Source organism: Halichoerus grypus, chromosome 3 (assembly GCF_964656455.1).
Source record: "Halichoerus grypus chromosome 3, mHalGry1.hap1.1, whole genome shotgun sequence".
Taxonomy (NCBI): Eukaryota; Metazoa; Chordata; class Mammalia; order Carnivora; family Phocidae; genus Halichoerus; species Halichoerus grypus.
The window spans coordinates 57,436,296-57,460,765 of record NC_135714.1 but is presented as its reverse complement, the minus strand read 5'-3'; the positions used below and the strand labels follow the sequence as shown (position 1 = coordinate 57,460,765).

Below are 24,470 nucleotides of genomic sequence, written 5' to 3'. Positions count from 1 at the left end.
AGAAATGGATCAAGATTTTAAAACATTATGAAATGAGGGAATGATAATGAAGGGAGAATAAATAGGAATACGATGTTAAAATATTTGTTTGGTAACTTGAAAAGAGAAACCTACTCAAGGGAAAGATTTTCTCTCTTCAGTTGGAAAAGAGCTGAGCCTGTTTATAGGCAGAAGGTAGGAAACTTGTAGAAGGAAGAACTAAAGGTAAATACTAGAAGGGGAATAGGAAATAGAGCAAGTTTGGTGTGGAGCCAGGATGGGTTCAGATATAGATTCTTCTAGCATTTACTGTATGTCTCCTCTATTTTAAGCATCATGTGTGATGTTCTTGTAAATGGCATTTAATTCTTACTACAGCTCTGTGAGAGCAGAATTATTATATCTTTTACAGAGGCAGTTGTGGTATTGTTGCTAAGACCATGAGTTTCAAAGTCAGATTGTCTGGGCTCAACCACAGCATCATACCTGTTTAGCTATGAAAACTTGGGCAAGCTTCTTACCTTTTCCTTTACCCTTTTGTTTTTTTGTAAAATAGAATCAATCTATCTCATGGGATTTTTGTGAGTATTTAAAAAATGATATATTTGGAATACTTAATGGCTGACACATGGTAAGTATTCTGCAGCAATAGTTCTCAACGAGGGACAATTTTGCCCCCCAGGGAACGTTTGGCAATGTCTGGAGACATTTTTGAGGATCATGGCTGGTGCATGCTACTGGCATCTAGTGGGTGGAGGCCAGAGATGTTGCTAAATAATGCACAAAGCACATGCACAATTCTTACAACAAAGAATCCTCTTGCACATATGTCAACAGTGCCAAGGTTGAGAAGCCCCATTCTCTAGGAATTAGCTATAATTAATACTCCTACATAGGAGGAAGCTAAGGGGCAGAGACGCTAAATAACATAGCCAGGATAACATAGGAAGTGATAGAACCAGGCTTTGAACCTCTTTTTTTCTCATTCCAAGTTTGAGTCCAATTCAGGTGCACTTCTCACTATATCATGACTGCCACTTAAAAGTAAGGTTGCACCTGACCCCTTGATTTCTAACACCACTCTCCAATAAAAGAAGCCAAGGCCACGGCTATGGCAGGAAATATACAAGATGATCTTGAGGCATCTTGTAGTGCCATAATGAAAGAAAACAAAACGAACAAAACACAGATACCCATGATAGTAGTATGTCATAGGGACACAGCAACCAACTGAAAGAACTCCCAATGGCCAAAAGTGGCATAATTTGAGCAATGACACAATATAGTATTGGATCGTAATCCAAAATAGAAAGTAAGTGCCCACATATCCATACTGTTATGTATGAACCAATGGGGAGAAATAGACAAATCTCCCATGCAGAAGAATTCCAAGTAATTTACATAGATACTCTGTCCTCAAGAAAGAAGGGAGTAGGGGAATAGCTCCCTACTTCTTAAGTGTGTACTATATCTAGTGACTTCTTTCCAAAAAAAAAAAAAAAAAGATAATTTCACAAGAAAGAAACCTGAAAACACTACCTCAATCAGGTGATCAAGGTTAACATCTACAATAAATTCATGTTGATAGTATGTACCCTTGATTGATATGATGAAAATGACATTTTATTCTGTGGTCTTTCTCCCCACAACTTATAACTTGTGTAATCATTAGAAAAATACCAGATTTCATTTGTGAGACATTTTACCAAATGATCGGTACTCCCCAAAACTGTCAAGTCATCAAAAACGAGAAAAGTCTGAAAAACTGTCACAGCCAAGGGGAAACTAAGCAAACATGAAAACTGATGTGGTATCCTGAATGAGATCCTAGAACAGAAAAGGGGCATCAGGTACAAACAAAGAACACCTGAATGAGTATGGATATTAGGTAACAATGTATCAGTCTTGGCTCATTTATTGTGACAACTGTACCATCCTAAGGTAAGATGTTAACAACAGTGGAAACTGGATGTGGGGCTTATGGGAATTCTCTGCAACTTTTTTGTAAATCACGAACTATTCTAAAATAAAACATTTTTTAAAAACAGCAAATTTTCATGATTACCCTTGAAATGGAGGGCTGACCTTTACTTGTCCTCATAGACAAAGAGCAAGCTCAAGTACTGCTTTTGAGGAGGAGAGATGAAGTTACAGAAGAAGGAATGCCTTTGAGATTCTCAATAAAGTCGATATCAAGTGGGATATTCTGAAACATTAAGTGGTTGGAAGAAATTGTGTTCTTGAAGATAGTGTAAAAGATCTGAAGTAGTGGGGCACCTGGGTGGCTCAGTCGTTAAGCGTCTGCCTTCGGCTCAGGTCATGATCCCGGGGTCCTGGGATCGAGCCCTGCATTGGGCTCCATGCTTGGCAGGAAACCTGCTTCTCCCTCTCCCACTCCCCCTGCTTGGGTTCCTGCTCTTGCTATCTCTCTCTCTTTGTGAAATAATAAATAAAATCTTAAAAAAAAAAAATCTGAAGTAGTAAATTCAATAGGGATTTTATCAGTGAATATCAGTGAGTATATCATATAAATTATTTTAAATCATCCATGTGAAGAAAAATACATTTAATGTATTTAAGTGTACATGAAACAAAATCTATTAAGTGATTATTTAAAACAAATACAATATTCAAGTTGTTCAGATAGTGAGAGAGCCAATACACACAGCTCATGTGCTCCAATAGCAATCAGTTGTTACACAACCAGGGCCTCTAACAACGTGCTACTGAAAGCCTGTTTAGCAGATAATGTTCTTTGTTCAATATCTAATTTTTATTTTTGTTACTGAAAGTTCCCAATTTTGTTGCGAGCAGTTGAACCCACCTAAAATAATTCAATGTCCCAGACATCCTTGAAGCAGAGATGGCTATGTGACACAGCTGTGGCCAGTGAGTATTTGCTAGTTTTGGGGAAGATTTTGTCTTCTTAATTATGGATACCCACAGTTCTTCACTATCTTTTTTTTTAATCTTCCTCCCTGTAATATCAGTTCTATGCCTAGAGTGCAGCAATACTTTTGTGCCCGGGAGGCCATAGTAGGGAGGATGAGGTCCACACACTAAGGAGAGCAGGGTAGAAAGATGGACCGCCAGATCTTTGATAATATTTTTAAGTACCTACTCTAGCCTGAAGAGACTGCTGTCAGACCTCTAGTTGTCTGGGGCAAATAGTGTCACTCTTAGAAGAGCTTCTGTTCTATGAAGTCAAAATCATTCCTTACTGATACAGTTCCCTAAACTGATTGTTTGAATTGAACTAAACAATTTCAGGAAAAACTTTTCAACACGAGTGTAGGAGGGAGGGAGTATTAATTTAGCACATCAGATCGGCTCATAATCAAGCAATCAATGGGATGGCTATTGGAGACGTATCATCCTAATATCTGTAACCTGGCTTTTATTTTTTATTTTTATTTATTTATTTTTAAAGATTTTATTTATTTCAACTGAGAGAGACAGTGAGAGAGGGAACACAAGCAGGAGGAGTGGGAGAGGGAGAAGCAGGCCTCCCGCTGAGCAGGGAGCCCGATGTGGGGCTTGATCCCAGGACCCCGGGATCATGACCTGAGCCGAAGGCAGACACTTAACGACTGAGCTACCCAGGTGCCCCAGTAACCTGGCTTTTATATAGCCAGTTTTCTTTCTTGATTTAGATGAAGCTGATCCATAAAGGGATGGTAGCTTATGTCATCTCTGCCTGTGTTTCCTTGTTATCACTAAGCCTGTCTTCCAGTACCCAGTGAATATCCAAAAGGATTTATAGGAAAGGCATTTTCTTAGAACATTACAATCTGTTACATGTTGGTCTAAGATAATACATTTTGAAATGTACAGGTGAGGAAAATTCCCCCTGGCTGACTACATGAGCACAAAGGTGGAGTTGTTGTTTTTCCCAGAAGTGTCATGGCAGAGTGTAGTGAGTTGATTTATGGCATTTTTGTGAGTGGATCACTGAACATGCATGATCAGTACCTCCGAGTTAAAAGAAAAATGTTTGAATTATTGGTTGCATTCACAGAAGTGCCTCCTTTTTAAAATCGCATTGTGGTGTTCGGGTACAATTTGGTGGAATTGGGATATCTGTAAGGGATTGGATACCAGAAGTTTAAGAGGGAAATTTTGGGGGGAAAGAAATAGATTTTATTTATTTATTTATTTATTTATTTATTTTTAAAGATTTTATTTATTTATTTGAGAGAGAGAGAATGAGAGACAGAGAGCTTGAGAGGGGTTAGGGTCAGAGGGAGAAGCAGACCCCCTGCCGAGCAGGGAGCCCGATGCGGGACTCGATCCAGGGACTCCAGGATCATGACCTGAGCCGAAGGCAGTCACTTAACCAACTGAGCCACCCAGGCGCCCAAGAAATAGATTTTATAAATAAGGATCTAAAAGATATATTTCTGATGATTTATCTTAAGAGGATTTTATCTTGTCTTTTCCTTTATTTTCTTTATATTTTATCTGAAAATATTTAACTCATTCCTTCATATTTTTATTGCTTTTGCTGTCCAGAAAGTATGTATGTCTTACAATAATATTATTATTTAATTGTTTCAACCTACAAATGAAATTGTTCCTTTTGTTATAAAGAATGAACCTCCAATGTAGTCTATCTTTAGATTAAAAATACAATTTTTTTTTTCTGAACATTGTAGTGGAATGGATTATTGTTAATCCATTGAGAGAAATATATTTGAACAAAAAAGGCTAAAGGGATCTTTGAAATGCTGGAATAAAACTCTCTTTGCAGCTGTTTTGGAAGATGCTGGAAGCTAGGAAAAGGTGAAGAGAATAGCATAGAATTTTATTCCATTCATGGACCAACTTAAGTCTAGCATTTTCCCAGATGTCGAAAGACAAACTGACCCAGTTGTTTAACACTGTTTTCAGAAACTTCACAACCAGAGGTAGAAATATAAGAGAAAGCATGGAACTACATCCATTAGTACAAAAACAAAACAAAAAGTCCTATATTAACAAAGATGATTAATTAAGCACATATGACTAATAACTGTATGACTTGAATGGAAATGACCAGTGGATTATGAAAGTAAGAAATAACTTTTGCTGATTCTGATAACCCCAGAAGCAGGGATTTTCTCACCTGAGAAGCTTAGGAATTTTTAGTTGCTTGAATAAATAGGACTGAAATGAAGAAATGGTTGATTGGACACAAGATCCTCTATAGGTGAAGTATTAAGAGCAAGTGCAAAAGGCCTGGCAACATCCATGTTAACCACGAGCCTTTTCTCCTTTTCCCCCATCCAAAGTCAGCAGAACAATATGGATCCTATTACTGCTTCTGGGAAAAACAATTGGTTCCAGGAGGTCATGGCAAGCAGAGATGCCCAAAGTGGCATTTACTCCCTGCCTACTTGGCCCAGTAGGTAAGAAGTAGGGCTCTTCTTTGGCTGGCTCCTAACAAATGTAACTATGCCAGGCAAAGAATGGTGGTCCTCTGCCAGCTAATTCCTGGCTACTACTTGCTATCTTTGGCTTCAGATACTTCCTATTTCTCCCCAGGCCACTGTACCTCTAAATTAGCAAAGTATGATTACAGTAAATCTCCACTCTTCATATTTATGTGTTTTTATGCTAGAAAGGTTTGAACAGAGAGACTCATACAGTTTTTGACAGTTCCCTATCAGCTTCTAATTGTAGACAAGAGAATTTCCTTTGCCACAGGTGTGCCTGAGGAGACAGAAAAAAATATCAGGCACATAGTTATTTTAGTACAAAGGAAGGGGACTGCTCTGAAGCATTAGAACTTACTAGAAGAAACAGGAATACATTTTGAAATTTCTTGTGATTCAGCAAGATTTAAAAAAACACTACATTTATGTAACCAAAATGGTCACTGATCAAAAGAGACCTATCTAAGAACAACTTAACTATAATTTAAAGAAGATTTTTTAAAAATGGGTGCCAGGGGTGCACCTAGTTGGCTCAGTCAGTTAAGCATCTGCCTTTGGCTCAGGTCATGATCCCAGGGTCCTGGGATTGAGCCCTGCGTCGAGCTCCCTGCATAGTGGGGAGTCTGCTTCTCCCTCTTGTCTGCTGCTCCCCCTTCTTGTGCTCTCTCTCTCTGTCAAATAAATAAATAAATAATAAATAAAATCTTTAAAAAAATTGGTGCCAAATTAAAAGCAATGAAAGAGATAGTGAAGAAAGGTTTATATATTATAGCAAATTGAATTTTAAAAGTTTGACATGTCCAATAAACTAACTCTCCAAGAGCCTAAATAAAGAGAAGCAGAGATAAAAGCCTAAATAAAGAGAAATAAAGTGATGAAATATGAGGTATAGAGAGAAGTAAGAAATTCATTATACATATGATAGACACTTCAGAAAGAGAAAGAGAAGCCAAGGAGAAGAACTAATGATAAGGAAAATTTTAAAGAGCTGAATAAAGTCTTGAGTCTGAAACTAAAATGGGCTCACTGAACACAAGCAAAATAAAAAATAAAGGGAAACGAATAACATAAGCTTAAAGAAAATAAATTCAGTTACTGCTAAGTAACTTTTGAATAAAAGGGAAAAATTCCAGGTAGTCTAGATAGAGACTACACAGAAAATAAGAACAATAAAAATTCAATCTATCAAAGCTTACAGTAAAGGGCCAAAGCCATTCTAGAAAGTGATACCCTACATGTTTCTATTATTAAATACAAATGAGTGAAAATAAATGATTAAAAAAACCTCAAAACATTTGAAAATGAGTAATCAAATTTAAGGAAATCAGGAAAAAACTAATTAATACAAAAGGTAAAATAAGTAACTAGAAATTGAAAATCTATAGGCATTCATAAAAGCTAGAAGCTGGCTTTTTAAAAAACAAAAATATGTAATGTACTGGTAAATCTAAACAAAAAAAAGAATTAACATTAATATGATAATCTATAAAAAATTTAAAATAGACTTATAGAACTATGTTAATGTTAAACATCTTAATGATGTATATTATGCAACATTAATTATAAGATCAATTCTAAAATAATTAGAAAACCTCAAAAGACTAACATCTAGAGAAGCAATTAAATATTGCGGGGTTTTTTAAAGGCTCTTGTCCTGATAGTTTTACAGGTGAATTCTTTTTAAACTTTCAAGGAAGAGTTAATATGAAGAGCCTAGGAAAGAAGGAAAATTTTCTAATTCAGCTAATATAAGCCTAATAGCAAAATCTTACAAAGTGCAAAAAGTTGCAGTTCTATTTCCATTATGACAATGTAGGCATTCACAAATATTAGTGAATTTAATACAACATGATTTTAATATGATAACATACCATGATCAAATAGGAACTATACCAGAAAGTAAGAATGTCTTAAAGTCAGGAAATTTATGAAACAGTGCATAATAACCATAGGCCAAGGAGGAATATCTACAATAAATATTTGTTGGGTGTTTGGTGTGGGGAGAGGGCAATAAATGACTCTCATTACCTTACTTGCTACTCCTTCTAGAATGCTGAACCAATTGAGACGTATACAAAGGACTTAAGCAGATAGAAATTAAAATATCAGCTTTATAACTACTAGCGATTTGAAAAATACAATGAAAATAAAAGACCTCATTCACAATGTCAACAAAATCATAAACTAACTATGGATAAATTTAAGAAGTAATGAGCAGTAGTAATAAGAAGAAAATTTATGAAAATTTACAAAGTCCTGGAAAAGACCTAAATGGAAAGGCATATCACATTCATGGAAGGGAGGATTTAATTTTATAAAGATACAGTTCTTCACAAGGTAAGTTCCAGTTATAATTCCAATGTTATTTTTCTTTTTCCCCCTTCTGTTCTCCTCCTTTTCTTACCTCTCCTCCCTTTTCTTCTCCCTTGTTTGCTACTTTCCTTTTTTAAAATGTGAGGAACTTAGAAAGTTTTAGGCAAAAACAAAGTAAAACCAAACCCTGAAATATTATAATGCTACAATAATAAAAATTGCTAGATTTTATGTGTGTGTATAATATGTGAATATATAATGTTATATGTTTCATACAACATTACATTGTCACTATGTTGTTATGATAAATGAATATTCTTTTGGGTCCTGAACCCAATTCCAGTGTGTGTGTGTGTGTGTGTGTGTGTGTGTGTAGGCTTCCCTGTACCAACAAGCAGTTCTTAGATATCAGCAGGGTGTTTGAGAATTCAACTCAATTCAGCTCAACTCTGACAGTATCTACCCAGAGATGGCATTAGATTCTACAGGTGAAAGGCTCAATCCCACAACATAGCCCTCCACTTTAGATGTCAATCACAATCTCAGGTCGTTACCCATATTCTGACCATTTGGCTATAAATCAGAGGTTTTCACTATCCCCTCCTTGGGTTCAATTAATTTGCTAGAACAGTTCACAGGACTCAGAAACTTGTTTATGCACTAGATTACTGATTTATTACAAAGGATATTAAAGGTCACAAATCAACAGAAAGATGAAGAGATACATAGAGGGAGGTCCTGAACAAAAGAACTTCTGTCCTTGTGGAGTTTGGGACTTCAACTACCTTTGTTTTGACCTCAAACTTTCCAAATGATGAAATTCTTCTTCCCAGCTTATCTCTTAACTCAGGCAAAAGAACCTGCAGGCAAAACATCCTCAGATGGGAACTAAAACTACCCCCTCAAGGAATAAAGACTGCCCTGAGTCAGCAAGACCTGTGTGACTGACCCCAAGACAATGGTCAATTTGACCTTTACTGCCCACCTGCACGTACCCACCAACCTGTGCCCCATATAAACCTGGAAGTATTTTCAGCACTTTGGAGATAGTCTGAAACACTAGTCTGTTTTCCTGGTTTTGGCCTCACTAAACTAAATTCCTTTCTCCTTTCACCATCACTCGTTTCTCTGCCTTTGGATTTTATCGGCGGTGAGTGGCAGAACCTGGTCTCTTTGGGACCCCAGATCCAGGTGCTCTTGCACCCCTGCCCTCTGGCTACGCAGTGGTGCCTGAAAGCGTTCTGGTTCACCAACCTTGTATCTCTATGAGCCCCTCCTTTTGGGTTTTTATGAAAGCTTCATTACATAGGCATGATTGATTAAGTCATTGGCCATTGGGGATGGATTCAACCTCTAGCCCCCTTCCTTCCCAGGAAATCAGGGGGTGGGACTGAAATTTTCAACCCTCTCTTCTGTGGTTCTTACCCATGGCAATTAGCCCCTAACCTCAGAGGTTTTCCAAAAATCAACTTCATTAACATAAACCCAGTTGTGGATAACAAGGCACTTTTATGGCTCTGAAGTATTTTCAGGAATTGAGGACAGGACACCAAATGTTATAACAAAAGATGCTCCCATTGCTCTTATGGATCAATACCAGGAAATTCCAAGGTATTTAAGAACTGTGAGCCAAGAACTCACATGGATGAAGAACTGTGAGCCAAGAACTCACTTGGATGAAGACCAAACTTACATGACAAATATATTTTGGTCATCTGAATGACCAAATATATATATTTCTTATGGATCACAATATCACAAGTATAAATAATCTTTATATTTTAATTATAGTAGCATTATAGTATTTAGGATATATATATGTGATGTTAATATGATACTTTGTTACATATATGTGTATAGGTGTATATATATAATAAATATATACTATATTACATATATAAATAGATAAAAGTAATAGTTTCACACAGTAAAATGGGTAAATGAATTTAATTTGAAGTCAAATCAACTAACAAGGATACAGACTTTTTTTTTTTAATATTTTATTTATTTATTTGACAGAGAGAGACACAGTGAGAGAGGGAACACAAGCAGGGGGAGTAGGAGAGGGAGAAGCAGGCTTCCCTGTGGAGCAGGGAGCCCAATGTGGGGCTCGATCCCAGGGCCCTGGGATCATGACCTGAGCCGAAGGCAGATGCTTAATGACTGAGCCACCCAGGCGCCCCAAGGATAAAGACTTTATATCAGGTTTTTCTTTGCATGGAGGTAGGGGTTTGGAAAGAATTACAAGCCTAATAAGGTAGTGGGTAGAGTTACCATTTAGCCCAAAGGCACTGGGAGGAAGTAGGTTTGGCTCAAATAAAATCGTAACAGTTTTCATGGTTTTTCTGAGAACTCTGTTTACTGAAATAAATAAATAGATGCTGCATACTTAGTTATTCTTGTCAGTCAGCAAGTGAAGGAGACTCTAATTTGCATGTTTTTAAGGATTTTGTTTTATTTTTTTCGTTTTCACCAAGCTCTGAGTATGAAAAAGTTATAGTCCCAGAGCATTTGTTAAAATGCCACTCTAGAATGTTTTACTTACATTAATGCAATAGTTGTTTCAGACATCTTCCTAAGATGGCTCATCATTTATGCATTGCTTTTTGGTAACAACGGATTTTCTCTGACTGGTTAAAATAAGATTTCCCTTTTGAAGTCACTGATACTTATGGGAAAATATTTGGCAATAGACGCATATGTAAGGTAATGAACCAAATGTATGATATTCTTTTAGAACAAACTATACTACCTGAAGAACCGGAGTTTAGAATATGTCACTGAATTGGGCCTTGATGGGGTATTCTATGGAAAGCATTTTCATAGATGAATTCATTTCAGTGATAAATGACTTTTTCATGTTTAAATGTGGATTATCTGCCAGTGATATTTTCAGCTTGTCTTTGCCTACAGGAAATGGAGTTTCGTGAATGTGCTTGCTTAGCTTCATGCACATATTACAATGGAACAGTGAGGAGTACCTTGATAGTCCATGTGATAGTGGTTTTTTTAAAATGCACATTTGTGTTATGATGGGCACTGGGTGATGTATGGAAGTGTTGAATCACTACATTGTACACCTGAAACTAAAAGAACACTGTATGTTAACTACAGTAGAATTAACATTTTTTTAAATGCACATTTATGGGCAACTCCCAGCTATTCTGATTCAGTAGATCTGCTGTGGAAACTTGGCATCTGTATTTTTCCAAAGTTACACAGATAATTCAATCTAAATTGTGTCCAAAGACTTGCTGCTCAAACTTTTAGGTACCTAAGAAATGCAAATTCTGATGCAGCAAGTTTAGGGTGGGGCAGTTCTAAGGAGTTTCCAGGTGATGGTGACATAGCTTGTCCTGGGAAAACACTGTGTCACAAGACCCTAGCACACACTACTTCGAGATAATTACAGAAAATAGGACCAGTGACATTAAAACCAAGCATGAGCTATTTAGAATAACATCTAATTTTGTCCCCTATACCTTACTAAATATCCATTAGAAACAATCAACATATAACTCAGAACTGGGTAGAAATAAGCCCAGGGAAGCATCTCTGCGGCACTGATTGGGAGATTAAGTGTGCTTTTATTAAGAACTCACTGAGCCGTGTTCTTTCTTACACACTGAGCACGTTAAATAAAACCAGTTTAAGAATGGTTAATTATTAATTCTTAAAAAAATTAATCACAGTCCGCAATCTACAATCTCTCTTAGGCATGTTTGTTGCCCACAGGAACACAACAGACATTTCCTTTTGAGGTGCCACATTTCTGAACTATTCATGCAATGAGCATCCAGCACTGAGGCTAGAGATGCGCCTACAATTGGCTCTCCATTAGCAGCTGGCCCAAAATAAGTATTCGAATTCAAGGAACTCTCTGAAGCTATTCATCTTTAAGAAAAGGAAGCTGAAGGACTTAGTTGATTCTTTTATTGAGAGACTAACCACAAGGCACTTGGTACGTACGTACTGTAGTGTGGGGGACTTTGATTAATTATAAAATGATTTGGCTGATACAAGTCAGAGTAAGTCTTAAGTAATTCTAATATTCTAGCATATGATTCAAGCCCATATAGATGTTTCTTAGATTCATAATGCCCGTTTTTCTCTCAAATCCATACAATAGGGCCTCTTTAAATCCTGTTAATGGGAATATAAATGTTCCATTAATCTCTTTGATCATTCTAGAAAGTGCTGTTCTTTCATCCTCTGCAAGAATAGATGAAGTGTTCCCATGATTAATACACAGATAGAAGCCTTATTGAGAGCATTCTATACAAAGATGTGAACTATCTATGAAGCAGCACATATTTGTTTTCTTCTCTTACTATTCTTTTTCACTATATCCTCTCCACCTCCAACCCCCATCTCAACACACACACATACCAAGTTCTGTGTTCTCTTGCTTCAAGAAAAGGCTAAAAAGAGAAAGAAATGTCCCACATACCGCTTGTCTTCTTGCTTTTGTTTTCCAGAAGCTTAGGGGAAGAGAAGTGGGGGACCTCTCTTGACTGGTGAGACAGAGAGATTTTGGACATCTAGTTTCCCATAAAGCCTGGGAAGCCAAGGTCCATGGAGACAGCAAGGTGTTGGAAGGGTCGGGCTGTCACTGGGCCTGGGGAAGCTGAAACCCAGGCACCTGTGCTTCCCACCACACCACAAAGGCCGGGACATAGGGCGTCTCAAAGGTAACCTGTGCCACCCAAACCTAGCAAGGCTACTCTCTGTATTTTGGTGAGTGTGAAATTCCACGAAATAAGACCAAGTAACTGAGATTGAATTTCTTGCCAGCCCAGAGATCTGGGGATTTAAAGATGTTTTAACTAAATTTAAATAAAATAAAGAAAAGTAACATTGCTTGAACACCCCAATTATTGCAAATCATACATGCTAAACCTAAATCTGTCCATTCTAGGCATGAGGTTATAATAGGGAATTGGTGTCCACCCATATTTATAGCAATACTTAAGAAGGTTCACTAAGTTGAGACTTTACAAAATTAAAAAAAAAATTGGTGAGAAAAATCAAATCCATACCATGAATGAAGAGTTCATACGTATTTTACCACATGGTCAGTGTAGGCGCAAACAAATACAAAGTATACAGTGAAACTCTAATATAAACCACACTTACTTTACACTAAGGAACTGGTGAGAATCTTTGGAGTGGCTAAGGAGAACAGTTGCCTTACACCTAATTGGGTCTCGATTTACTTCCCTGCATTGTTTAAGCTTGGTTGATTATTTGTGTGAATCAAGCTAATTTGTTCCTTGTTAATTTCAAAGAGACCAGTTGCTTTCCTCTTTCAAGAACCTCTTTGCTGAAAGGTACTTTGCTATGCTTTGCCATAGCAAATGTTCACAGTTACATTTAAAATCATTACCAACTGATTTCTCTAGAGTTCCAGAGGTTTTCTGCTTCTTATAGACTTTAGAAATGCCAGTAATGTACTGTATTTATTCTGGGAGAGATGTCCAATTGCTTAGCCCTGCAGCATTCTAGCCTGGGGCCTCTTCATGCTGTTGTGGCAGAGAGAGGAGCACTTAAAATTGCAGTCGGTGGAAAGAATTAGTTCTAAATCAGAATCCCAGGTGCAAAGCAATTCTCTGGGGAGAAGAACAGAACCTCCATAACAGGGTCTATTCACATGTAATGATTTTCACTTTGAACCACTATCACATGGACTATCAAGGTACTCCTCACTGTTCCATTGTAATATGTGCATGAAGCTAAGCAAGCACATTCACGAAACTCCATTTCCTGTAGGCAAAGACAAGCTGAAAATATCACTGGCAGATAATCCACATTTAAACATGAAAAAGTCATTTATCACTGAAATGAATTCATCTATGAAAATGCTTTTCATAGAATACCCCATCAAGGCCCAATTAGAAGAAACGTTTCTTCTAATAAGTGGGAAGAAAACACCACAGGAAATGGAGATACGTTTTCACCATGAATTGTCACAAGCAGGTATTTAGTTCATATATTGGAACTTTTTTTTCCACTAAGTCAACAAATTTGAGGATTGACTGAAGTTTATAGACTTGCATTACTTCCTTATGCTATTAACAATTTGAATGATTAATAAAAACAAAATGGAGAATATTTTGGAGAATTTTTTCCCTAATGTGTAAAAAGCATTTAAGTGTCATTAGAATATTTGATTCTGTATGAAGCTACATTGATGGTAAATGTTTTTTCTGAAATGTTTGCCTCTCTTTGAGATGACATCAGACTACTAACATGGTTCTATAATTTCACATTTGAACTGTCTCCACTAAGCATTTATCATTTGAACTTGCCAGAATAGTGGTAGCTTCTGGGTTCTTGCTTTGTTTAGTGTGACAATAACAGAATAAAGACCCTAGACATAAATCTTAGTTTTTTTTTTCTTAAAATAAATGAACTTTTGAAATAATAGCAACCAAGTAAGAGCAGCAACAATTTCTAGATTGATGCATCTGGTTTATCATCTGGCTGAGAATCTCTTCAGATAAAAACCCAAGTTTTTCCAGATCAGAGTTTGGGCTTCTTTGTTTTGTTATTGTTTTTGTTTCGTTCTTTTTTTTTTTTTCCCTAAAAAAGCTAGATTCAGATAAAAACCTGTCTTTCCAGATCAGAGTTCAGGCTTCTTTGTTTTGTTTTTGTTTTTATTTCTGTTTTTTGTTTTTCCTAAAAAAGCTAGATTCTAAGATTGTGAATTGTGTTTTCTTAAGAGATAGTCTAAGACTGGTTGTTGATTTCATAACTAATTTTTCATTTCTGTGGTGGATTGTTTTCTGCCCATTTTCTCTATGCAAATTATTCCTAATTCTAGTCTGGAAAAAGTTAATTGCTGCCTAAGTGAATGAATATAACATGCCAAGAACTCAAGAACTAATCTTATTGAAAAGTTGTTTTTATGTGGTAAAATTGGGCATGAATTTTGATAACTCAGAGGAATGAAAGTTTGTTTTTCCCATAGAAAAAAAGATAAAACCCTTATAAACATTTTGTGAACACTTTGCCAGTCAATGGATACAAAATGTGGGTTCAGAAAGTTAGTAATAAAATATAAACTCTGTTGGTTCAAATGTGTTGCAATGATGTGCAAAATACACTTGCCTCACCATATAGCATAACTGTGATTTTCTGTGTAATCATTGGACTGGATATCCAGAAGATGTTTGACTCTATTTCTTTGCTTTTAGACATCATGGAGAGAGTCAAGTATCCTAATCTCAAAAATCTACAGGAAATTTTATTGCAGAACTTGCTTTGTTAATTAACAGTAGCAACTCTTCCTTAAGTGGAGGGATTCTCCCAACTGTAATTTTAATATAGCTTTTTTCCACAGAAAACCATTTCATCTGGTTTTGTCTCTAGCATAAATTCAGAACACTTAATTAAGTTTCTGGCTTGAAAGTAACTTACGTTCTCCTGTAAGACAACTCGATTTACGAGCTGTAAGTGCTAATTTGCTAGAGCTCTCTCTCCCTCAATACATGCTGTTGAGTTCCATTGAAAATGGTAAATTCTACTCTATTTTTTTAAAAAATGGTAATTAATTCATAGACTTTTGTACTGTGAAGTACCTCCCAAATGTTATGTATCATTGAGTTGAGAATTACAGAAAACAACATACAGTTTTGAAGTTAACAATTTGGTGGCATTTCAAAATATAAGGGTTGGTATAATTAGTAGGAGTCGGTTAGATATTTAACTAAATTTATCATATATTTATTGCATAGTCAACTATATGAAAAGCACTGTGCCACATCTCTGATTTTGAACTTCTCCAAGAGAATACATTGACTACATTCAGTAGTCCTAAATATTCATCTGTTTTATCCTGAGTTCCACTATAGTAGAGTTCCTTGAATTATCAAGAGGGAAATTATGGCATAAATGCAAAGTAATCTGATGATAATTCTCAATGCTTCACTAATAGAATAGCTATAACTATAGAGTTGTGCCATAGAAAGGAACATTTGGAAGAATTTTAAATTTTAAGTATTATCTTATTTCTGTTTAACCCTCAGGAAGACTGATCTTTTAAGCTTTTTTGCTTCTTCCAAGCAAAAAATATTTCAAAAACTTGAAGAAAAGAGAAAGATTATAAAAGTAATGGAACGTAGATGGTAATATCTGTTTATGTTAGTTAGGTATAAACAGTTAAATACATCATTAACTCAAGCTTTATTAAGGAAAGAAGGCTATTTATGGTGCTAATCAAAGATAAGGGTACAATGAATAATCCCAAGTCAAGAAAAAGGAAAATCAAGGAATATGAGGAATAATTTTCCCTCAAGTCTTGTCCCAAGGTGGAATTATTCTTCCAAAAGCAAATCATGAAATACAAAAAATTCTGGATGTCCAAGTTTATCCACATAAGATAATGGTTTTTCTCTGAAGGAAAAGACGGTGGGAACAACACTGCCTCAACCACAAACCAAAGAATGAACTTGATGACCTAGTAGGGCTTTTCCATTTCTAATTTCTTGATCCTTGTATTCATAAATTTTCCTGTTTAATTTTTTTTCTTTCAATGGGACTTCCAAAAACTCCTGTAAAAAAGGTCAAGTTGGAAATAGCTTATTCACTAATAGGAGGGAAAAAAAATATATATTCATTTCACTCTGCTAAGTAGAAACAGGAACTATTCCCTCCCTCATTTATTGAACAAATATTGTTTGAGTGCCTACTATGTGCCAGGCTCTATTCTATGGGTATGAAAAGTTAGCATCCTAACTCCTAACCAACCTAACAGCTTGGTTAAAAATACTAACAGTAATGTATACACAGCATGCCTGAGTCTCTGATCCACAAATGAAAAATCAGTATTACATAAAACAGGGGAGGGTGCTATGTGAGAGGAAGACTCTTATCCTTAATGAGCATCAAACTAATTCCATATGTGATGCTATCAGCCCCATTTTCTCATTTTGCTATGAGAAAATACATCTCACAGCAGTGTTCTTTGAGGCTATAGGGGTGGGAGAAGTGGAGAAGATAGCCAATAGGCCCAGCTCTCACGTTCTTATAATGGTCAGGTCCACGTACCTACTCTCGTGTTTCTCTGTGTTGGTTCTAGAAGCTAAGAATTCCAGGGCCTGGAATAAAGCTCATCACCAGGTAGGGAAAAAAGGACATGATTTTCCCTGGACATGCTCAGGAAGTAGTACAGTTCTCTGTAACTTACGTGGGATGGAAATTTGTCTAGATACCTGTAATTGAAAGTGAATAAAGCAGAGGTCAATGTCCTCAAGGAACTTGCAATTTAGAGGAAGGGGCAGATATAAATCTGATTAATTATGATGCGATAAATTCTGTACTTATATTTTGAACAAAGTTGAGTAGAGAATTTCTCAGATTTATTTGACCATGGGAAAGACATAAAAATTATGATCTATCTAATTAATATTGACAGGAGGTCATAGATATATGAAAAGTATGGGAAAACACTAAAACAATTAAAATTAAAAACTTGTGCTCTGTGGAAGACAAGGTCAAGAGAATAAGAAGACAAGCCAGAAACTGGGAGAAAGTATTTGTAAAATTTTTTTGCAAATAAAGATAAAGAACTATTCTCTAAAATACACCAAGAACTAAAACTCAACAATAAGAAAATAAACAACCCAATTAAAAAATGGGCCAAAGACCTTAGCAGACACTTTAGCAAAGAAGATATACAGATGGCAAAGAAGCACATGAAAAGATGCTCTACCTTATATGGCTTCAGGGAAATGCAAATTAAAACAATGAGATACCGATCTATACCTATTGGAATGGTCAAAATCTGGAAAACTGACACCACCAAATACTGACAAAGATGTGGAACAACAGGAACTCTCAAATATTCCTCACTGGTGAGAATGCAAAATGGTACAGCCACTTTGGAAGACAGTTTGGCAGTTTCTTATAAAATTAAATATACCTCTACCATATGATCCAGCAATCATGATCCTTGGTATTTACCCAAAGAAGTTGAAAACTTATATCCACACAAAACCCCACACATGGATGTTTCTAGCAATTTTATTTATAATTGCCAATCTTGAAAGCAACCAAGATGTCCTTCAGTAGCAGAATGCCTAACCTGGGGTATATCCAGGCAATGGAATATTATTGAACACTAAAAAGAAATGAGCAATCAAGCCATGAAAAGACATGGAGGAAACCTAAATGCGTACCACTAAGTGAAAGAAGACAATCCGAAAAGGCCGCACACTGCATGATCCCAACTATATGACATTCTGAAAAAAGGCAAAACTATGGAGACAGTAAAAAAGATGAGTGGTTGCCAGGGGTTGGGGGATGGGAAGGGATGAGTAGGTGGAGCATAGAGGATTTTTAGGGCAGTGAAAATACTCTGTATGATAATGATGGATATACAGTCCATCATACATTTGTCCAAATCCATAGAATATACAAAAGCGAGAGTGAACCATACGTCAACTATGGACTTTGGGTGGTTATGATGTGTCAGTACAGTTTCATCAATTCTAACTAATGTACCACTCTTTTGTTACAGTTTGGAGGGTGCTGATATTAGTGGAGGTTCTGTCGTGCAGGGGCAGGGGGTATATGAGAAATCTCCATCTCCTCCTCAGCTCTGCTATGAACCTTACACTGCTCTAAAAACAAATCTTATAAAAAAAAAAGCGTGGGAAAGGTAAATAGCAAAACAATAAATTATAAATGAATTTTTTTGCTGTAAGAAATGACAAAAATTTGTTTATATGTTTAAAACACAATACACATGGGGTATGAAATTATTGTCAAATTATGACAAAATATACAACATTGACCAGTCAGCCTCAAATGGAAAACACACACACACACACACACACTCCTGCTTAGTTAATTGTTGCCAATATGAGGATGCACAGATTAAAATGTCCATACATCAACTGATTTCATGAAACTTAAGTCTTAAAGGGACTGATTTCACAATTAGGGAGACTACATATATGTGACTACTTTTGAAATTGTTTCTCTACTTCAAATATATTTTGAAAGAAAACCTACTACAAGCATTGGTTTAGTATTTGAGCTAGCACATGGACATGAGTGTGGGAAACAGCACGAGCTAGAGGCAAAGAAACATGGAGGGAAAGGCAGGAATTTATTTCGAAGCAGGCACGTAGGGGTCAGTTGTGAAAGGAACTTAATAACAGCTTTGCTTTTGATTCCCTGCATTATGTCTGGTAAAATTAAAAGTTCGTCACATTTTAGGTCTTTTTTTTTTTTTTTTTTAAAGACTTTATTTATTTATTTGAGAGAGAGCACATGAGAGGGGGGAGGGTCAGAGGGAGAAGCAGACTCCCTGCCGAGCAGGGAGCCCGATGCAGGACTCGATCCAGGGACTCCAGGATCATGACCTGAGCCGAAGGCAGTTGCTTAACCAACTGAGCCACCCAGGCGCCCCGTCGTCACATTTTAGGTCTTTACATTTTCCTACTTTTCTTAGAACTCGCCATATTTCATTCCCATTGAGCCATCTGCACATACACCATATAGTTTCAAGTAAAAAAATATCTTCATTTAGGCCCTTATTATGTTCTAGACCACGGGCTAAACAGTTTACATGCAAGGTTCTGTTAATTTTCATAAACATTTTTCAAAAGCAGTATTATTAAACTAATTTTAGATTGATAAACTCAAGCTGAATCTGCATGTGAATCCTACCTATCTGACTCAGAGTTCATTTTACTTTAATAATTGGTCTTTGCAATGGCATTTCCCCACGTAGTGTGTTCTTCAGAGGATAAAGCCTAAGAAAAAAAGCATTCTGTGGTCAAATCAGTATGAGGACCATAGAGCACTATATCTCTCTCTGGAAGACTCACAGTGTGCTTAGGATATCAAAGTCCCTGTGAAGTTCTGAAATAAAGAAATCCATTTCAGGTTGTTTATCTGAGTACGTCACAAATTTTAGTTGACTGTCAGAGAATTTGTGTGTGTGTGTGTGTGTGTGTGTAAAACATTTAACATTCCAGGACATACTTTGAGAAAATTTGTCTTAGAGTATATTGGGAGAACCTTATTAATCTGAACTTAACTCATTTAGAATCCAAGAAATATAAAGCTTCTTGTAAGCTCTCAAATCAATGTTTGTCAGAATGAGGGTCATGATTCACTGGGTTGTGAAAGCAATGAAGTGGATCCTGACCAAAATTGGAGGGGGAGAACACAGGAAACAAATAGGACAGAAAATATCAGAGTTGTTGTGTGTAGCATGTACTGAATCATGAAATTTTTACTGGGTCACAATGTAAAATACATTTCTCTCTGTGGTCATGGCCCCAAATGTCTGAAGCCACTGTTTTCATGAAAGTCATATGAATTGCTTGTTGTGCCAGGGGTTATGATACCAAATGTCAGAACTTCGTAAAATTTAACACAAAAAGGACTACTGTAATGCCATGTCTAAATACAGTATTTGTTATTACTTAAAATCAGAGAATTTTTAGAGCTGAAATATCTCATGGGGGAAAACCAAAATAGTTTGGTGACTTCTCAAGGTCAAACAGACCAAGCTGGGCCTAGCACCCAGGTTTTCTGACTTGTACTCTAGTGTTCTTTTACTTGTCAGTGTAAATTGACATACTTTTTACTTATAGAACATGAGGATTCTTTTTTTTTTAAAGATTTTATTTATTTGTCAGAAAGAGAAAGAGGCAGAGGGAGATGCAGTATCCCCATTGAGTAAGAAGCGATGTGGGGCTTATGGGAGGACCCTGGGATCATGACCTGAGCCACCGAAACATCCAGAGGATTATTTCTTTTTAATGACTGAGAAAACTAGGTATAAAATTCAGCAAAGCACTGCCTGGATAGAAAGTCAATGACAGGTTACAAACATGCTGAAGGCTTTAACTGAAGGGAAAAAGTAACTTAGCATATTTCAGTGCTGGGGTCTAATTATAATTCCACCCCAAAACTAATGAACCTAATACCCCATTGGGGGTATTTAGGTTATCTGGTCATTTAGTTATCTGGTTTCTCATTTGTACATATAAGCGTCCCATATACATGATTTTGAGAAGACTTAGTAGATAACACACCAGTGAACACAGATCTTGCCATGTGTAAGTTAAAGATGCAACCCTTAAATAATGAATCAAAGTATAAGAAACCTCCAGACTCCGCACCATTTTTAAAAAAGAAAAGAACTATGATTTACTAAAGAATCCCTTAGCAAAATAAACATTAGCTTCTACACATTTTATTTTAGGTAGGCCTTTTCAAGATTCCAGTTGAAGTTTTGAGGATTATACCTAAAGTTGTGCCTAATCACCCCCCTCTCATGGTCTGTTCTGGGGAGTGAGGATCCGAAACTGGTCAGAGGAGGATGGAAATACTCTCTTTTCCAGCCCTCTGCTCCCAAGAAAGCGGCCACAGGGGTGTCTGTCTACCTCAGGAAGCCATCGTGGGCTTGGATTCCAGCCAAGTGTCTTCACATCTTCAGGGCTCTGGAGCCCAGGTTGGTGTCATCTCCTCCCAGGAAGCTTCGGCCACAGTGGGCAGAAATCATTTGATAACTTAATCTTGTTGGGAGGGAGAGACGCTGAGGCCTGTGTACTCTAGTGATAAACGGAAGCATCCGGGTGAGTCAAGGAAGAGACATGATATCTTTCAAAAGTAATATAAACGAGTAAAGCATAAACAAGAACTTAAAGTGGGGAGGGGCCACCCCCACAAAACGTGGTAGGCGTCTGAAGGGCATTTAGCCGCGTCGTTAAGCCCAGGAGGTTCTTGGGGTTCTCTCCGGGGAGTCTTTTCCCTAGCTGGGAGACACTGGAGTTTGGAGGAGGTGAATTTCCTAAAGCCCAGGAGCGGCCCTTGGACCCTCCCCCTTCCTATAATTAACTCAACGCGGGTCCCGCCAGTAGGGACCAGCGGCTTCCCTGGACCGCCCCCTTCCCCTAGCCCATCTGGCGGGGGCAGGAGAGGATCTCGGGGAGGGGGGTGCTCGACCCCCCGCCACACGAGTCCCCACCTAAGCGGTTTCAAACCCCGACCCTGCCTGGGGCCGGCCGCCTACGGGATCGTCCCCACTCCTCCCCACTCCTTGCCGTCCTCCCGCGCCGGCCGCGCCCGCCCCGGCCCTGCCGGCGGGCGCGGGGGGCGCGGGCCCCGGCCCCGCGTGACGTGGGCGCTGCGGCGGGAGGGGCCGCCCGGGGGGCTCCGGCCGCCTTATTAGCGCCCGGCGGGTCGCCGGCAGCCAGCAGACCGCCGCACTGAGAGCAACAGGAGCCGGCTAGCGACCCACTCCTCCCACCTCCTCCGCCAGCCTCCTCCTCCTCCCCTTCGGCTCCTCCCGCCCCCACCTCTGTGTGAGCGGCGGAGTCGCCCTCTCCCTGCCTCTTTCTCCCGCTCCCGCTCGCTCCTCTCTCTCGCTAATACTTACCCCTGCTGTGCTCCAGGGCATCCAAGCATTCTCCGCGCTAACCTTAGGAACCAATGGTGCTCGAAAAGCCCAGGAAAAGCCGCTTTGGGCAGAGATAGTTGGAAGCCCCTCGTCCCTTCCCCCTCTCCCGGCGCAGCCCGTGCCCGGCTCGCAGCACCTTCTCGCTCCTGCACACTCTGTTTGGGAGAACGGGGTGAGAAGGTGAAGTGGAAAGAACTGCAGAGCAGAGGGGGCCAGTCTCAGAGCTCAAATTTCATTTTCATTGAAGCAAATCACAGAAGATCAGTTTTTTTTTTTATTCTGCATTTTTTCTTTTTTCTTTTTCTTTCTTTCTTTCTTTCTTTCTTTTTTTTTTTTTTAAGAAACTTATTTTGGGGGGGGGTTTGCTCTGGGCATTTGCTTTGCCCAGTAGTTGAAAAGTGAACTCGACTCGTGATGGTTCTCCTGTCACTTTGGTTGATAGCAGCCGCTCTGGTAGAGGTTAGGACTTCAGCTGATGGACAAGTAAGTGGAAAATAATAACAATAAAAAACTCAAACCCAACCTTTTCCCGAAAAAGTTCCTCCCCTCTTTCCCCTTCTCTCTTTCCTCCTCCCCCCCTCCCACCCTTCCCTGTTATCTTGTGCCTTCAGGAACGGTGTTTGAGGGCTGGGCGCAGCGTGCGGGGTTTTCTGGGGTGGGGGGTTGAATTGCAGGGGTGGGTTGTGACTCCCACTCTGGGAGCCCAGGCTTGTCACACCTAGGGCTTCCCCCCACCCCCCTTTGCGGCATTCGTAACAATTCCTGGTGACAAACTGCAGCCAATTCGCATCCTCGCCGGGCCATCTGGGTTTCCCCTTTCCGGAGGGCGGTCTGGGCGCTTGAATGAAGTTCTGAACGCTGGGTCCAGGATCCCAGTGCTCTGGTTGCTGCCGCCGGAGTAGGGTTCGCGGGGTTTTCTCTCCTCCTCACTGACTCACAGCTTTTTCGGACAGCCGGAGGCGGGGGTTTCAGGAAGTCCTTGGGCCGGACAGGGAGCGATCCAGTAGACACGTGTCCTGGGAGGACCGCGGCCGGGCTGGGGTTTGACAGTTGGGGAGGGGGACTGGGGACGTTTCCTGCCCTGCATTTTCCTGGGCAGAGGCTGGAGGCGCCGGCCGCGTTACTCCCCTCCCCCTCCGCACAACTCCTCCTCTTTTAAAGCTAAGTTGAGTGCAGCTCTGTTGCTTTTCGGCCCAGCCCCCACCCTTTGGAGACTCAAGGTGAAGCTCGATGCTCTCTGAAGAGTCCTTGAGAAGGCTCGGCGGGACGAGCGGAGCCCCGAGCCGTTTGTTGTAAATCACATCAGCTCGGGGCCGGTGGGACTTCGGGCACAGAATTTCTCTGTGAGTTTTTGTAGCTTCTCTGGTCGGCCTGGTGTGGCCATAGGTTAAAAAAAAGTAGAAGATTGTCTAGTTGATTCTTGACCTCAAATCTGATATATCGGGCCCCCTTTTAGGTTTCTTTTCACGCATATGAATACAGAGATTTTCTTTGCTAATCCTCACCCAGTATCTGAGTTTTAAGAAAAGTATATTGAATGTCAGTATTTATTTTTGCTGGCTTTATAAATATTAAAATTAAAACGGGCAAACAACTCCCCGTTCCAGACTGTTATTGAATTGGCTCATTCTCTTGCCACAAGAACCTACAAACCAAGGCGCAGCCTTTAGGCACCAGTCCCCATCTCCCGCATCTCCCGATTAGCTCCTGAAAAGCATTACTGGTAGAAATAAAACGTACAAGTGATAAGATGAAACCCAGTAACTGTTTCTTTTTACTTTTCCCCCTCCTTTACAGGCTGGGAATGAAGAAATGGTGCAAATAGGTAAGCCTTGTTCTCAGATGTCATTCTTATCTTGGTAGAAAGTAGAGAATGAAATAAGCTAATTAAAATATTGTTTCTGAAATTTCTCCTATTTGTGGTTAAAAAAAATAATTCGTAGTTCAGGAGCGTTTCTGTTCTCTTCCTCTTTCGGGAGGAGGGCCCCACTTTCTTCAGACGGAGTTAAAGGGATATAAAAATTCTGCCGTTGGACTTGTAATGCATCAGTTTTTTACTGTCCCTGGACAAGCCACTGGTAGGTACTTGGAGGATGATGTGGAGGTTGGAAGAAGACATGGAGATAAGTCAAATCAAATCAACTTGTGGAGCATTAGGAGGAACACCTCTGATTAGAACAGAAGGCAAAGTGTAAGAATGCTACAAAGGAGGGAAAAATGAAAGAGGATGAAAATTTTTCTCTTAAAATTTTTCCAGCTTTGTATAAGACCTCTGATGACTTCTCTCATTCCATCTGCTTTACAATAATTATCTACTAATGTGCAAGATATTGTTAGGCACT

At 38.7% G+C, this 24,470-nt stretch overlaps 1 protein-coding gene and 1 long non-coding RNA gene across 6 annotated transcripts in view; one reads left to right on the top strand and one right to left on the bottom strand.

Annotated features, from left to right (window-relative positions):
* ADAMTS3 (ADAM metallopeptidase with thrombospondin type 1 motif 3) overlaps positions 1-24,470 on the top strand; it is a 531,886-nt gene that overhangs the window by 258,749 nt on the left and 248,667 nt on the right. For 2 of the 5 annotated variants that reach the window (XM_036078049.2, XM_078068756.1), the window contains exons 1-2: positions 22,474-22,611; positions 23,926-23,953. In XM_036078049.2, the coding sequence (XP_035933942.2) occupies positions 22,543-22,611; positions 23,926-23,953 (97 nt within the window). In that variant the 5' untranslated portion in view covers positions 22,474-22,542. Of the gene's footprint in view, positions 1-22,473; positions 22,612-23,334; positions 23,472-23,925; positions 23,954-24,470 lie in introns of those variants that run through there. The other 3 variants (XM_078068760.1, XM_078068757.1, XM_078068759.1) reach the window with 3 other exon arrangements.
* Positions 20,907-22,238, bottom strand: LOC118526666 (uncharacterized). Its single transcript, XR_004912717.2, has 2 exons — positions 22,108-22,238; positions 20,907-21,280 (listed from the first exon to the last, which is right to left on the bottom strand). It is a non-coding gene; the product is annotated as an uncharacterized LOC118526666 (long non-coding RNA).